The 16,774-nt window shown below is 45.8% G+C and overlaps 1 protein-coding gene and 1 pseudogene across 2 annotated transcripts; both read right to left on the bottom strand.

The window, feature by feature from the left end:
* Window positions 1-725: 725 nt before the first annotated feature.
* Window positions 726-5,120, bottom strand: LOC144104607 (uncharacterized). Its single transcript, XM_077637713.1, has 4 exons — window positions 4,939-5,120; window positions 4,688-4,812; window positions 1,520-2,403; window positions 726-839 (listed from the first exon to the last, which is right to left on the bottom strand). Exons 2-3 carry the CDS (start codon window positions 4,691-4,693, stop codon window positions 1,522-1,524), a joined length of 888 nt encoding a protein of 295 aa, XP_077493839.1. The 5' UTR covers window positions 4,694-4,812; window positions 4,939-5,120; the 3' UTR covers window positions 726-839; window positions 1,520-1,521.
* Window positions 5,121-13,570: 8,450 nt separating this feature from the next.
* Window positions 13,571-15,749, bottom strand: LOC144104606 (uncharacterized; annotated as a pseudogene). The gene is made up of 3 exons (XR_013308593.1): window positions 15,685-15,749; window positions 14,221-14,890; window positions 13,571-13,669 (listed from the first exon to the last, which is right to left on the bottom strand). The product of XR_013308593.1 is annotated as an uncharacterized LOC144104606 (transcript).
* Window positions 15,750-16,774: the final 1,025 nt, after the last annotated feature.

Raw genomic sequence — 16,774 nt, 5'->3', positions numbered from 1 at the left:
TGTTGAAGACAAGAGTAAGAGCGAGGGATATACATCAATTTCGCGAATAGTTTCACAGCTGAGCTCTGGAAATTATTTTCTGCTTAACTGAAGATGCGCATGAATGTTCATGCGTTCAAGAATGTTCAAGAGGCGACAGTGGGTCAAAAGAGTATTTGTATGAGACCGGCACATGTCCAACATTCTCGGACAAGAATTTTGAAAATGGGAAACTTGTAAGATACTGTTGTGGAAATATTGGAGATAATCGTTCATTCATCTGATATGTGGCGCAATCTTTCTTTTAAAGTGTTTCCATCGATCGCATCAAGCAGTTAAGACTGCCATAGAAAGCCAGTGGGGGACACCTTTGACGATAGGAAAAACGTTAATATAATAAAAATGCAAGATTGCGTCAGGTGATCTAGGGACATATTGATTGTTTTAATGAAATCTTCTATTATATGAAAAAATTGCGTTCATAAGCGGTTTCTTCCTCGAAAATGCTTTTTGTCCAGAAATATTCGGTAAGCGTAACGGTTTTCGCATGCTGAGAGGCATATATTCGGTACCAGTGGTGTTTTCAAATCAACCATCCTCTCGTCTGTGTGTGCATACATTATAGCAGATATAACAGCTAGCTGACATACCATCTACAGGGCTGTCAACAGTTCTTGTGGGTGCTCCATTCCACCCACGGAGGAAAGGTTTCTTTTTGCTGGCGTGACAAATGATTACAAAATATATACACAATTGGCCTAGTTCAAGAGATCAGTCTTTATTGACTCTTTAGGCGCCTCTGGTGAGACTCTTTGGAATCAGGAACGGTGACGACGTAGTACGTTAAGATGGCGTCGTCTCTGGAAGTGAAAAAAAACAGCAAAATAATAAGAGAGCGAAATTATTGCTCCATGACTACTACTTCCTTAAATTTGTGCTCCAGTCAACTCCCCTCTCTCAAAGGTAAAATATAAGAATGATTAAAAGTATTCACGTTCTATGAAAGGTACGCATCTGTCGGCTTATTTCCAAAGTTTCGTTTGTAAGATAACATTCAGTTCTCTATGTTCGTATGCACCCGCCTGGCCTTCCTGAGGCAGTGGTTGGAGTAATATTTCGTTTAGGCTATGCGACACAGGCGGAGCAAATTCCGACGTGCTCAGAGTAAGGCGCTTTAACGCCATCACCACCCAACAACTACTGTACATTCTGCCTGCTGCCCTGGCTACCCGCCAAGTCATCTTGTCTTCTTTCGTGAATACCGAATGCTTCGTAACAAAAATACCTGTAGACTTTACGCTCCCCTTAGGAGCTAACAACTAACAACTTGCGATAGGTTTACAGCATTCTACATTTTCTCAGATATATTTGCACTACTCATAGACAGTGTATAGACAGTCTATGAACTGTCTTGAAAATTTCCTCAATGCATCTCCAGCCTTTAGAGTATGATGAGCCTCAGACCGACCTCAAACATAGGTGGGACACTAAAACGAACAGTACAATTAGTCTTGAGGACACTCAGACGTAAAGTGCGTACCTTTAGCCAAGGTAACCTCCACCGAAGCCAGCCCCGGCGGCCTTTCCAAACGACGACTGGCCGAAGCCAGCCTGGTGTCCAGCAGTGCCGCTACCGAAACCCGCGGAGCCCTGTTTGTGGCCGGAGCCGAAGCTCTTGCTGTCGCTGGCGGAGAAGCCAGAGCTGTGGCTGTAGCCCTGGTTGTTGCTGTAGGCGTTCACGTTCCTGTTGGAGGCACCTCCGGCATAGCCAGCGGATCCCTGGTTGTAGCCGGTGGCGCCGCCCAGGTATCCGCCCTGGTAGCCGCCAGCCGAGGATCCGTAACCGGACTGGTAGCCGCCTCCAATTCCTCCGAGACCGCCGTATCCGAGACCACCGTATCCGAGACGACCGTTTCTAAGGCCACCATAACCGAGGCCACCATACCCGGCACCGCCATAGCCGAGACCTCCATATCCAAGACGACCGTATCCAAGACCACCACTGCCAAGACCACCATATCCAAGACCTCCATAACCGATACGACCATTTCTAAGACCGCCATAGCCGAGGCCACCATATCCGGCACCTCCAAATCCAAGACCGCCATATCCCAGACGGCCATATCCAAGACCACCACTGCCAAGACCACCATATCCGAGGCCACCTGCTCCAACGAGTCCAGTGCCAACGACTCCGGGACCGACAAGACCAGCTCCACCGTAACCGGCACCGCCAACTACTCCGAATCCACGGCCGATCCCAGCGCCTCCGAGACCAGCTCCCACTCCGGCACCGATGCCACCGACTAAGAGGCCACCGCCGAGGATGCCTCCACGACCTTCGACCTCCTTGTCCTCCTTGGCAGCATCTTCAGCGAAGACGCTGCATGCCACAAGGGCGCAGACAGCAGCAGCTGTGAAGAACTGCGAAGAATGCAAGATTGTGAAGAATTTTAGATGGCGTCTTGATGGTCAGATCATCAAGCGTCCATCAGCTGAAGATGATTGACGCCTGATGTTTAGCCGTGAATATATATTTTGAAGTGATTCTGAAAAGAATCCCTCCTACGCCAGGACCACTTGCTTCCATTCATCGAACCGCACTTCATCACTCAGTCATTCATTTCCTCCAGCTCATTCAGTACTCGAGCCGAAGCACACACAGGCTTTTCTGGATCTGTTAAGTTCAAAGTGTAGCCTTCGCTAACTGGCACGTAACTACATAATCATTGGATCCCTCAGGAGTAGTAGCGAAACGTTTTTATTGATGTCCAAAAATTTTCTGCTTTTATGCTACTGTGCCAACCTTTATAAAGTTGCACCTCTGAAGTACAGAAATGACACAACAACGGGACAACTAGCGACCAGCAATATTGGTGCCTTTGAGTTGGGCCCTCGATTGCTAATGCTCGCGTCAAATGGACCTCACTAGAGGGGTTGGAAGTTTTTAAAAATCTGCGTGCTCGCGAAGTATGCAGCGCGAAATATGAATTTAGAGAAAGGAGAGGGACTTTATACGGGGTTCCCTCGTTATTGTCGGTTTGAAGTTGGCTTCGAAATTCACTGAACTTGCGAGACAGTATACGGTATATGTCTGACAGGAATGTTTTTTTCCTTGACAAGTTATTTCCTCTGATGATTCCCCGATCCCACGAGCGAGACACATTGAACTGCTGTCAAGATTAGTAACCGTGTTCTATTAAACCATTGGCAATATCGACATCATAAGTATGTTTACCAGCCCTGGCATCTTCGCCAATATTTAGGAAGGCAACATAATCGACAGTTTTTCTGTCTTCAGCGCATCCAGGGCGCAATAACACAGAGCTGTTCCTCCTCAGCGGTTTGAAAAGTTGTCCTGAGGCTTGCTAACATTTGTCTTAGACCCAAATCAGTATATGGGTAATTCGTAAGGACGATGACATTAAAATAGTTTATCGGGGTTTAATTTCCCGAAGCGACTCGGGCTATGAGGTACACCGCAGTTAAGGGCTTCAGAAATTTTGACCACCTGGGGTTCTTTAACGTGCACTGACATCGCACAGTACACACTAGCATTTCGCCTCCATCGAAATTCGACCGCCACGGCCGGGATCGAACCCGCGTCTACGGGACACCAGCCTAGCGCCATAACCACTGAGCCACTGCGACGGCCCACATTAAAATGAAAAATAGAAAGTAACTTAACGATGAACTGGACATTGTAATTCTGTAAAGTAAAAGGCGCAGAATATATATATATATATATATATATATATATATATATATATATATATATATATATATATATATATATATATATATATATATATATATATATATATATATATATATATATATTCATTCATTCGTCGTATGCTCTTGAGTGCAGAATAAGGTTAGGCCGTTTCATACAGATTTTAATGCCTAGACATTCTGCCACCTTTTGACATCAGAGAGATAGAATTACAGGGGGGGGGGGGGGGGGGGGGGGGGGGTGTTTACAATGGACTAGAGGACATTGCTGCATATATAAAAGCAGAGGTAGTATGCGCCTTTGCGCTTGGTCGCCGACACAGCAACATCGATACGATCAGCGGTTCATGATTATCGAGCATTAGGCGAGGTCCTCAAGATGGCTATAGAAAATACAGAGATGACAGCGTTATTATCAAATAGTGTTTAACTCAAGTTACCGAATTATACTCTCCATCGTCACTAACGCTGAAATCCGAGGCTAGTTTTAAGCTTCGTTTGAAGCTCGTTTGAAACAGTGTAAAGCCAGGGGGATGCTACCTTAGGAACATTCCTCGAAAGGTAATGCGATGGCAATAAGAGTGGTATTTGCATTTCTTGGGTAATATAATCCACGAATTAGGAATGTTTTAGATTCTTTTGAAAATGATGTTTTCTCCATTGTGGCTTGTTATCACGCAACTTTGCAAAAACAAAAAATTCTTCCTTAAAGTCTGGAAGAAAGGCGATGTAGGTCCGAATTCATCGGTAACAATATTCTCACAAAATTTCAACCCGCTAGGAACCCAGGATAAAATTATTAGCCCACAATACTAACTTATTGCATTGGTCATTTCTCAGGGAACCATTACGGTACTGTCCTGCTCCGTTGTAGAGATTATGTACTAAACAGCAGTGGTCGGGCAAACATTTAGGGCATGCTAGCCCTTGCTTCTTAGCTCCATAACCACAACACAACTGACTAAACTCTCACCTTCATTGGTGCAGGGGCGTTCGCCTTCAGTGGTGGGCCTTCTCTCTGTCCTGGGCACTCTGCTCCTTTGGCTTGGAACACCGATCTTTGGCAGGGACTGTGAATCGCCGTCCGCAGTGGCTGGCCTTTTATGCCGGGAGTGGTGAGAAGGTCACGCCGTTAGTGCGAATCGGAACGACACGAGTCCGCCGTATACAGGAAGTGACGCGCAATGCGTGCAATTCTAAAAGTCGTTCATCGTTGCAACTTACCTCTTGCGCAAGAAGAGAAAGGGTCAAGATGCAATGGGTGTCCTTATCTCTTACACTACACCGCCTCCGCACCAGAAGCGGCCTTCCCCGAAGTTCCACCTCAGGCTTCCTTTCTCCGGTTCTCCCCGCGCCTTTCCGTTAAGCACTCGGAGAGGCGAAATGCGATGAGTCGAATACGTCCGCGAGTGTTCGAGCGACCTCTGTGGTCGTGCAGATGAAGGATAGAGCCTTCGGCAAGTGTGAAAGCTCTCTTGTTATCGTAGCGTGAGAAAACCAAATAGAAGAAGATAATTGATAATTTGCGGGGTTTTTTTTTTTAGGGGGGGGGGGGGGAGGCAGAAAGGCAGCTTTCAGCGCCATGTGACTGCTATTCATTGTATTTGCGCTGCTTGTCTCAAGGCAAGAAGAAGTCGACTGAGGAAGGAAAGATATGTAGCGATGAAGACGAAGACCGAAAGCTAAACCCTTAATGGACCAAATAAAGTTTCTCTCTCTCTCCAAATATGATAGCTCACGCACTATAGAATCCTGGGAGGCTTTGCTCCGCAGCCCAGACCCCAACGTCCAGCAAGACATCATCGGTCAAGCCCTTGCTGCTGCTGTATCCCAAGGGATCCCGGACGACGGCTAGGGCCGACAGGGGAGATGGACTTCTCTCCTGGCGTTCATTGACTGGTGTTACAATAAAGTTGTTTCTCTCTCTCTCTCTCCAAAGAAACAAATAAATTTGTATTTGAAGGGAAAATGTACTCTGAGGCAGCTTAGGTCAGATGGAGCGACAAGCTAAATAAATTTCCTGGAACAAGCTCACGGCTGGCCCAGAACAGAAGTAATTGCAGCTCATTGGAAGGGGTATTTGTCCTGCATTGCACTGCACTTGGACGTTGATGATGATCATGATGAAAACTCAAAGTTCTGCACCCGCTGTCAACTAGCGGGGCAAGCATGCAAAGCAAAACAAAACAAAAAGAAATAAATGTAACATGAAATTCGTCTTTCAGTAAACTTTGGGTTGTCAGCCAGACCTCGTGTAGCCATCTCTCCTTGCCCTCATTGTTTTCCAAGGTGTAAGGGTGACATATATTTGCGAAGTCGTTAATTCTGCCAAGATCGAGCCTTCGAGAATAAATATAGCAAGCATACTTTACTGGATTTAGTTTGTGAATGCATCTCTGAACACAGTGTATCTTTATCTAGGACACACAACAGCGATCTCAACACGAAGAAGAGAAAAACAAAGGTGTGAGCAAACGATCCGCACTTTTTTTTATAAGCCTTGGTCATTAATGAGAATTAATTGCGCTTTGCGTGTTGTTAATAGCCTTATGGCAAGGCGCGACATGTAGTAAAGAACAGTATATGTCGAAGAAACGCGAATAACTTTATGCATCAAATAATTAGCCATTCGTCGCGGTGCCTTGCCGTCAGCTGCAGCGGCCACCTTTCGACGGGGAAAAATGAAAGAATAGTCATGAATTAATGACCCCTGTGTCCTCTACGGTATAATCATGCGCAGTGATAAGTACCACCGGGAGCATTTCACTAGTCCATATGCCTGGACTACAGATAATCGCAGTATGGCAGGATATCTACAGGATGTATACAGCCTGAGGGGCAGTACCCCGCGATAAGCTGGCAGTCATGATTAGATTTGCCTAATTGTTTGCATTAGGAAAGCAGCATTAGCAGGCAAGAGTGTTTACCTGACTACCGGCTTGGTGTCCCGATCTTAACAGGGGCTCTCAGGTCAGGACAACTGCATCCAATTTCAGCAAAAATCAATTCTGTGGCTGCTTTCGGTCATGATGTTTGTGCGGCAGCAAAAAAGACAACCTAAGTGCTGAGAAAGTTCTAATTAGAAAATTTCCCACTCCTCCATTTGAACTCGCCACGTCCGAACCGAAAAATTCAAAAAAGAAATACTGTACGGCTGTCGTTCGGAAGTTAATGACTGTGCAGGCTACCCTCAGAGATCCGCAACGCGTGAACAACTGTCCTTAGGTCAGCGCAGTTCACAGGCAAAAAAAAAAAAAAACGGCCCGCTGTGGCGACACTTGCATTTCGTTTTTTGACCTTTTCTAACTGACAAAAGCTATGTTTTTATTGAAAATGACAGCGTTGGCATTATGATACCGTAATTTATCGATGGAGGCGAACTTGAATTCGTCCTCAGTGTCCCAACAAAAATGCATTCTCGCACCGCTTGCTTTGCTTTGAGTCTATTGCATCACATTATCTGTATTATTGTTAACTCAAATGCAATATTTGTTAATTGTTCACGGTTCAGTTGTTTTTTTCCCATATGCTGTATCAACTCCATACTGAAACCGAGTGAGGATTTGCGCGGTGTAGAAATAAGTAACTAAATAAATAAAGAGATAAATGTCACCTTCGCTCGCTCTGACTGGTCTGTTAGAATAGTCAGCGTCGCAAGAAAGCCTCGAATGTGCGACGAATATCCACCACAGCTTGTTGATTGTTTCGAATTTTGTGTTGAACTGCGGGCCTGATTTTGCAGTGCCTGGTGATCCAGTCGCCAATAATTCCAGAGAGCCGGCGTCGCCCAATGCACTGCAAGTTTTTCATTCCTAAGAGTAACATTTTTCCTACAAAGTGAGTATATGTTCTTGATTTCACCGTAGCGTAAATAAAGTAAACTAAAATGTATACTCTTCAATATTCTGGAGCCCCGTGAACAAGGCTTCTTAGAAAGCTATATACGTTCTTAGGTTTTTCTTTTTTTTATTTATATCGAAATCTACCGCAATCACCCGCTGCGCATGCGTAGGATTATCTTGTAGCAACACAGCAAAGTGGGCGAGTTGGTATTGCATCTTAAGGTACGAAACAGCGCAACTAACACGAAGGACCAGAAAACGAATACACGGACACGCGCTGACTGTCTGCCAAAGAGGCAGGTGCCTCAATGATCGCCTGTTGGAACATGCTAATTCTTTGGGAGGCTCTTGTTCAGCAAAGTTGCTTCCACATTGCGAATCCTGCCTGTGCACACCGTACTTTGACAACACTGTGCTGCTGCATCGTCATAAAGACCAACTAGTACGAGAAGTAGTAGAGGCTTATCATATCTTCACACAAGCTGACTCGTGTGTGAGCAGCACTTCGATGGCCTTGTCTAAGCGCGAGATATGGCTGATGGAACAACGTGGGAGCCTGTAGGTGCTTACGTTTCAACAATTGTTATTTTTCTTTCTGTTTAGGTTGTAGTTTGTGATGATGACGTGAGGCTCTGACGCGGTGATTAGAGATTACAAATATGTGGTTTTCCGATTAAAACAGACAGTTGTAAGTAACAGCGCGTGTCCGTGTATTCTTCTTTTTCTCGTCCTTCGTGTTAGTTGCGCTGTTTCGTACCGTAGGAATATACCCTGCTGAACGATCTCATTTCGCCGTTTATCCGACCACGTAATTCAATCAATCAATCAATCAATCTTTATTTTGCATTTTTAGTACAAATAAAAATGCAGGGAGTGGGGACAAAAAGCTGCTCTAAGGCAAGCTTGACTGGGTCCCCACCCCCTTTACATGGCAGTTTGTGCAGCAGTTATGCATGAAATGTTGAATGTTTAAAAGAGAACAATTCACAGCACATGCGACTTTCGCGCAGGAAATGAATAATGTTACAAATGCAGTCTTGTTACAATATAAAAAAATACAACAAAAATGCAACAAACACTCGTGTGATAGCAGACCTGAAAAATGACAATGTTAATAAACAAACTCGCCTGAATATAAGGGAAAAGAAATAGTAAAGACAAATACACACAACTACAGTACTCTGGGATGAAATGACGTGTTACAAAAAGCTCTGTTTTTGGTTATGAAGATGGTTGACACTGTTAAACGCCATGAAACTGGTTGATGAAATGAAGTTTTATATTACATTTAGTGGCATTTAGTGGCCACCGATTTTACTGCTGAACATGTTGCACCACTTGGCGTTCACACGTGGCAAATGGAGGCTGACGGCACTTCATTAGGAACTGGGGAGGCTTGAGTATTTATTTATTTATTTATTTATTTATTTATTTATTTATTTATTTATTTATTTATTTATTTATGCAAGTACCTGCAGCACATCAAAGGCATTACTGAAAAGGGGGGGGGGGGGGGGGGTGACGACGGCCATATACCTGGCAGGGTATTCCAGATGGCAAGAGTGCAGGCTGATACGTGACACATGCACACGCTCCGAACACGTATTCACGGGCAATTCGCACGAACGCGCACACTCAGAACTGTTCTACTGGTCAGGCTGAGTCCTGTGTGTACGTGGGGGAAAACCAGAAGCAGCGATCAAGAGGTGACCGCGTGCATCGACGCTGGCGCAAGGTCTGGCCGGAGGCAAATTGCGGGCAGTGAACGGGAAACACCGGCGCCGCGAAATTGGAGCGTCGGATAAAAAAAAAAAAGAAAACCTCTCACAGCGTAGGTTTTCTCTTCGCGAAAGCACGTCGAATAGGTATGCGGTTCGTGGATGTTGCGCTGGCGCAAAGCAACGATTTCGACGCGGATGAGAGTTGGGGGCGGAGAGTGGGGAGGGGGGGAGGGGGGCGACTCTGGCGTCTCTTCAGACGCATCCGCCCGAACGAAAGACAGGAAACTAGACGCCATCGCATTCCAAGTTTAAGCTTATTAGCATTCACTACGCATTTAACTTCTAACTTGCGTGCTGTCAGTTTTGCTCGCAAAGACCGAAAGATTTTTGCTTCCAATGGTATAGTGTCAATGTTTGCGACGTCTTTGTGCGCCCTAGCAAGAAAAGGTGGTTATCTTCAGAGGATATTTTGAACTTAAATGCCTTCTTGGGGTTGTCTTCTGTGGTTGATGTCTTCTCGATGAAGCGTAAAAAATCAATGCCCGAGATTTAAAAAAAGAAGACATAACAGAATGATTACTCGAAACATCCCAAAGATATTCTATCAGGACATTATGAAAATTCCCAGGAGGGTCTCGAAACCTGGCTTACATGTCCCTGCGTTTTTCGTCGGTGACATACTACGACGCTGACGGCGACAGGTTTTATCACAAAGATCTTTCAAGCAGCTAGCGGCGACTCTTTCGATCTCTCTCATTTCACATTCTCCTTCATCCCTTCTCTCACGGTGTTGTTCACGTCCTTTGCTTATAACCATCCCACCAGTACTGTCAAATATTATAAAGATGTTTTTGGAGATATTGATCATTGCTGTTCGAAAGCTCAGTGGGAGTTTGCACAGTTTAAAGAAAACATTTTCTAAGAGCGAATAACATAGTAAAGGGAGAACAGTAAAAGAGGATTTGCAGAGCGCTTATATATAATTATAATTGGTTTTTTTGGGGAAAAGGAAATGGCGCAGTATCTGTCTCATACATCGTTGGACACCTGAACCGCGCCGTAAGGGAAGGGATAAGGGAGGGAGTGAAAGAGGAAAGGAAGAAGGAGGTGCCGCAGTGGAGCGCTCCGGAATAATTTCGACCACCTGGGGATCTTTAACGTGCACTGACATCGCACAGCACACGGGCGCCTTAGCGTTTTTCCTCCATAAAAACGCAGCCGCCGCGGTCGGGTTCGAACCCGGGAACTCCGGATCAGCAGTCGAGCGCCCTAACCACTGAGCCACCGCGGCGGGGCAGCGCTTCGTGAGAAAAAACTGTTTCAAGATATGAGGACAAAAACGGCCGCTAAAGGCGCCACTGACCCCTTAGGGTACCAAGTGCAAGGAAGCAGCACCCGCACTCACTATTTGGCACACGTCGGGGCGGAGGTAGTTCATGATCTGTTCTCGACTGACATTACGTGCAAGTAATTTTTGTGAAACAGATATTTCCTTAAAGTCAGCGGCAGAATCCCAGTTTAGAGACAATCTTTTTGTGGCAACCGAAGTTAAGGTATTTCTGCGGTGCGATACAGTGGAGGCATTAATAGAGGTTTCTTCCGACTTTCATTGCGTATGGTAAAAATTTTGGCAGCTGTCATACACCCCAGTTAACACCAAGACGACAGCGGCCTCACTTAACTACTGCGGCTCTTCCATTTGCTCGCCCTTGTAGAATGAGAAATGAATGTACTCTTGAAGAAAGAGAGCAAGAGCGAAACTGCAATTAAATGCCCGCGGGGATTGTAGATGCAGCAAACAACTACGCATCATCATCATCATCAGCCTGACTACGCCCACTGCAGTGCTAAGGCGTCTCCATGTCTCTCCAATTAACCCTGCCCTTTTGCCAGCTGCGCCCACCATATGCCTGCAAACTTCCTAATCTCATCCGCCCACCTAACCTTCTGCCGCCCCCTGCTACGCTTGCCTTCTCTTGGAATCCACTCTGTAACCCTTAAGGACCAGTGGTTATATTGCCAACCATTAGGATGGCCAGAAAGCAGTCCATTCTTTCCCGAAAATAAATTCGGGCAGGTCGTGCGTCTTTATCACAATCCATCCAGAAAGCCACCCAGAAAGCCGCTGCGGAGCCTCCCGAGTGGCTCTCGAGGCTAGAACCGCTCTGTATGCTACGTGAATTCTAGTATGACGAAGCCAGACTCATGCTGGCTGACCACGACAGTGTCGTATGTACATAGCGTTTTGTGTGTTTTTTGTTGAATGTTTTTTGGTGAAATGTTATGGGCCAAAGCCAGGCAGTAAAGAAACAAAAAAATATTGCCAGCTATTATGAGAACATCTGGCCCATCTCAATACGCTGTGAAAGTGCATGCGGTCGCCTCTCTAGATCGCGTACATATTTGACGTCTCTCATCTCAAAAGCGGTTGTTTTTGAAGGGGTGTCTGTGTCAGAATCCGAACGACTCGAGGACAAGCATTCTCGTTTTATGCAAGGCTTTGTGACCGCGTTAGCGTTCTGCTCATCGCGTGGGTGGTTGTGTCCGGGCGGAATTTCACCGGCGATCTAAAGATTCAATTCGAAACTGACCTGAAGCGCTTCAGTTTTTATGCAACGACTGGAGCTGTTTAGTTTGGTTATATAGGTGGTCACTAATACGACGGTAATTAACTGACTGCCGAAGCAGTTTACTGTCACCTCATTCAGGTCACGGCAACAGTGCATGCTACGAATATTGGCCCCGTATACGTCAAACGCAGATTATTTCGACTTATTTTCAATGTACATGAGTGTTTTATCGAACTAATCTAAATTACAAATTAAAAAATGGGCCCAGATTTCCTGCCCTGCTCTTACGTCATGCTGGGACGATAGGTGTACAGCAGCGTGCTCACTTTTGTTGAAGGTGACTTCCTGATGACACTTCATTACGTTTCTAAACCCCATGCTTATAGTTCTCTGTTTAGGAATTTTTACTTCTTCATGCCGTCTCTATATTAAGCAGAAAATAAAGTGCTACATACCTGCCAAGTTTATATCAACACTCCAACATTGCCTTACAACTTTCGTTTATTATTAGAAAAAAAAAATAAGCGAAAGTTGTATGACAACGTTGGAGTGTTGATCTTGCTGGCGTTGAATGCGTGATGGTGCACTTCTCGTGCGGGCCAGATGTGCAGGAACGCTTTGCCTGTATTGTGCAGGAAATATGTCAACTCTGTCACAAAATGTCTACTCGTCAAAACTTGTTCTTCGTAGTTCCCCTCCATGCGCGGAATTGTGTGCAACCCTTCTATCGCGAGACCACTTGCAGCAAGATTGGCCACTATCTTTTGACTGCTTAGAGTCAGTTGATGGTGTTTTGCTCGTTTTGGTTCTGTTATCGGCCGAGGTCGTGTTTTCGGCTTCGCCAAATACGTCGGGAGGCCGTCGAAAAAGCTTGGTACGGCGTATTGTTCGAGCTTCGTTATCATGCATTGTGACGTCACAGCGGCACCTTCCACAACCCATTCATTAACAGGAGCGATGTCGCTTACGCCGAAGTGTTTTTACGGAAGCGGACATACGGGAAGCCAAACGTAAAACCTCCGGTTTCCTGGCACGATATGGCTCACTTCCACATTTCGCGCCAACCGGCGTCTCAAGGCAAGTAGAGCGACTGTTTTCTCGGCGTTCTTGAGAAGCCGGAGCGGAGCTCTCTCACAGTATAACAGTACAACGAACGGCGAATATTGTGTGCCAGTATGTCACGATATCACTGACAACGGCGCCTCCGTCTGTACTGCTATATGCTCGTTGCCCTTATAGACAAGCTCTAGCGCCACGGCGCGGGCGCCTCTGGCAGCGTAGAAGGCTCCCGCATATAGCGTTACGACGAAGCGTTATGACCAGCAAAAGTACTGGAGGACTCTGGCGCAGCACCTAACTCGCTACACTTCACAGAAGGGGAAAAAACTGGACGAGTGAAGTCATAATTCTGACCGTTGCCTAGCACTCCCCGGGTTGCGAGTGGCGTGGATGTGAAACCGAGGACGTCGAATAAATCATCAAAACGCATCAGGCGACGCTGAGTCACTGTGACTGGAGAAATATCTATATAGAACTTTATGATACGGCGCTACGGTCATGATAAAAGGCTTACTGTTAAGCTAGTCAAGTATGTCACTAGAATGACGAAAGCGAACAAATCTGTCGAACAAATTACGCCATTCTGAATGGAGTTGAGCACACTGCTTCGTAGACAGCTTGGTGAGCATTGTTGTATAAATGACAATAAACCATACGAGAAGAATAATCTGAAGGACATGTTTTATTGGCTCGATCATTGACTTCAGGCTTGCCGCTGAAACAGGAACATTGTCGACCACGCGCTCGCACTCCAGTTGAGAAACTGAAATGCAAAACAGAAAGCAGCACTGTCCCCGTCAGCCAGTTTAGGTCTATATATATGCAGTCTGTTCTTCAACGTCACCTACTGGCGCGGACGTTAGAAGCAACGCAATATTTGAAGGTTTTTTAAAGTCTTTTTTCATCGGACAATTGCATTCATGTTCAGTTTAATATATCTTTTTCACTTCCTGCTTGGTCTATAGCAATTTATATAATTTTTCTTTAAAACCTGCCTGGTTCTCATGGGTCAGTTAAATTGTTTATCCCATCATAGTAGTATTCTTCACATTTTCCTGCATGCGCAAGTGGCACTCATGTAACCATGACATCGAAAATAAATGGAAGAGGTAAGATAGGGCTATCATATGTCATTTCTTGGTGATGCAAGGCTTCCTCTAGGATGCAAAATAGTTCCAACAAACCGAGCGAGGCGGATCGATGCGTATATATTTTGCATATTTCCACATATTCCATAAGCTTCGCGCTACCGTTCCCGGCACTGCTTATGTCCATGGTCACATCTGCCATGTCAGCAGTTCAGCATGTGCTTACCTCTAACCAAGGTAACCGACTCCACCATAGCCAGCTCCGCTGGCACCTCCGAAGGACGACTGGCCGAAGCCAGCCTGGTGTCCAGCAGCGCCGCTTCCGAAGCCAGCCGAGCCCTGCTTTTGACCAGAGCCGAAGCTTTTGCTGTCGCTGACCGAGAATCCAGATGTGTGGCTGTAGCCCTGGTTGTTGTTGTAGGCGTTCACGTTTCTGTTGGAGGCACCACCGATGAAACCCGCGGACCCTTGTTGTGGCCCGCAGCGCCGCCCTGGTAGCCTCCCTGGTAACCACCGTCCGAAGATCCGTAGCCGGACTGGTAGCCGCCACCATATCCTCCGAGGCTCCCGTATCCAAGACCACCATACCCGAGCCCGCCATATCCAAGGCCCCCGTACCCAAGGCCTCCGTATCCAAGGCCTCCGTACCCAAGACCTCCAGTTCCAATGAGTCCAGTGCCAATGACTCCACGGCCACCAAGGCCGTCTCCACCGTACAGGAGCCCAGCGCCTCCGATACCCGCACCACCGAGGCCAGGTCCCACGCCAGCACCATAACCTCCGAGACCGCCGCCGAGGATACCTCCGCGACCCTCAATGTCCTTGTCCTTCTTGGCAGCCTCTTCAGCGAATGTGACGCAAGCCACGAGGGCGTAGACAGCAGCGGCGATTAAGAACTGCGTTCGGAGATAGTTTAAACGTCACATTAACGCCCGTGTTCGAAACTCCAGCACTCGTCGCTCCGCCCTTACTCGACTTCTGAACGAAGAATCACCAATAAAGGAAGACGACAGAGAAGTGGACAAATTTTGGTTAAGTGGTCACTTAATTAACCACGTGACAAGATGATTGCACGTTTTCATATCGGAGCAAAAGCAACAGGTGATAACGTCTCCTTCTCCATCGACTTGGCTCGAAACGGTGCGATGAAAGAGCAGAGCGGCTTAACTCTTTAAATATCAGCAATGATATTTGAGACGATGGGATTTATTTCGATTTAAGAATTAAGGAACTCACGGGTGTCGATCGAAGCTGCTCTTAAACTGCACATTTTTATGAACAGCCTAAATTCGAGCTTTTGTTGCGTATACGCACAGATATATCAATGTTTCTTCGGAGAATTGACGTGATTCGCCAGGAAATTATTTCAAGATTTCGGGTATCGATGCAAGGAAGCGTGACTTTTTCAATCGAAGTGTTTGTATTTTTGTCTTTTTCCTCTCTTCTTTACAAAGGTTTTCACATTAAACATTAAAACTTAAAACCTGGTAACATGAAATGACGGAGCGTGCGAAATGAAAAACGTAAAATTATCGCAAAAATTTGCCTTAAAGATCGAACTGTGGGACAGATATGCGCGAATATAAAAGTTACTTGCCGCACTTCTGAGTTGGAAGAAAAGTATTTTGGTATTTGTAATAATTAAGAATGCAAAGTCATAATTGGTGTATTGTACAGACCACATTCTCACCTTCATTTTGAAGCGTGTTCTAGAAGCTCGGACACCGGTCTGCTTGGGTCAGAGTACCAATCTTTGGCAGTGTCTGACCGTCTCCCGATAGTGCCTCGCTTTTTATACACACCGATCGTTGCACCTTTAACTAGCAAGAAAACAACGCGAATAGGCTGTCATACCGGAAGTGACGCATTTGTACTTCACAAAGTCATACGAGTCAGTCGCAGACGTGACTTACCAGTCGCGTGACACCAAGAAGACTCGAAAAGCAAGAATTTAGAGCTTATTTCATGCCGCATACTTCGCGTACATCACGCTCGGTGTGGAGTTCCCCGTAGTTTGCGTCACTTCCGCCAACCAACGACTCCGGCTGCCCGGTTCTCCCCGTCTTTGCAGCGCCGATTAGGCGAGTGCTCTCGTGTATCAATATACGTGAACTTTCGAAGGCTTAGCCCACTCTTAACTGTTCAGAAAATTTTCGATCGCCGATGGGCACAGGAGTCTGCTCGAATTCACCCTCCAATAGTACATGTCAGCATTAACTTCACATTTTTCTCTGGTTCCTGATGAGATAAATTAACAGAAATTCTGTAGTTATCTCGTCACTCTGTAATTATTCTGTGCAATTCTGTAGCAATTGCCTGCTCTGAAGCGCATCTCATTCACCGTGCATATATACTCAATTCTGGACAAGAGCGTTTTTGAACGGGAAAGAGTTCTTTAACGTGATTTTTTTCAAACATTGTAACATTTCACTATAACAAACAATATAACCGCAGATCTGCAGGCTTGCATCTTTTTGCTATTCTCGTTTTTGCTATCGTCAAAAGCGTTCCACATCGGTTTTTTATGGCAGTTTTATTTGCTCAATGCGAGCGATGCAAAACTCTAAAAGAAAGATTTTGCTACACACCAGAAGAATGTATCATTACCTTTAATATTTCTATACCAGCAGATTATCTCAATATTCAAAATTTTTGCCCAGAAATGTTTGGCATGTGTTCACTGTGGCCCAAGCCCATTTTAAACGTACCTTAAGCCCAGCGGGGAAACGCTGGCGATTCTGGTTGCATGGTTTATCACCGCCTACAAGAGCGGGGCGAAG

Source organism: Amblyomma americanum, chromosome 9, assembly GCF_052857255.1.
Source record: "Amblyomma americanum isolate KBUSLIRL-KWMA chromosome 9, ASM5285725v1, whole genome shotgun sequence".
NCBI classification, from domain to species: domain Eukaryota; kingdom Metazoa; phylum Arthropoda; class Arachnida; order Ixodida; family Ixodidae; genus Amblyomma; species Amblyomma americanum.
Note: the sequence above shows the minus strand (reverse complement) of the source record. Positions and strands in the feature narration are given on the sequence as shown.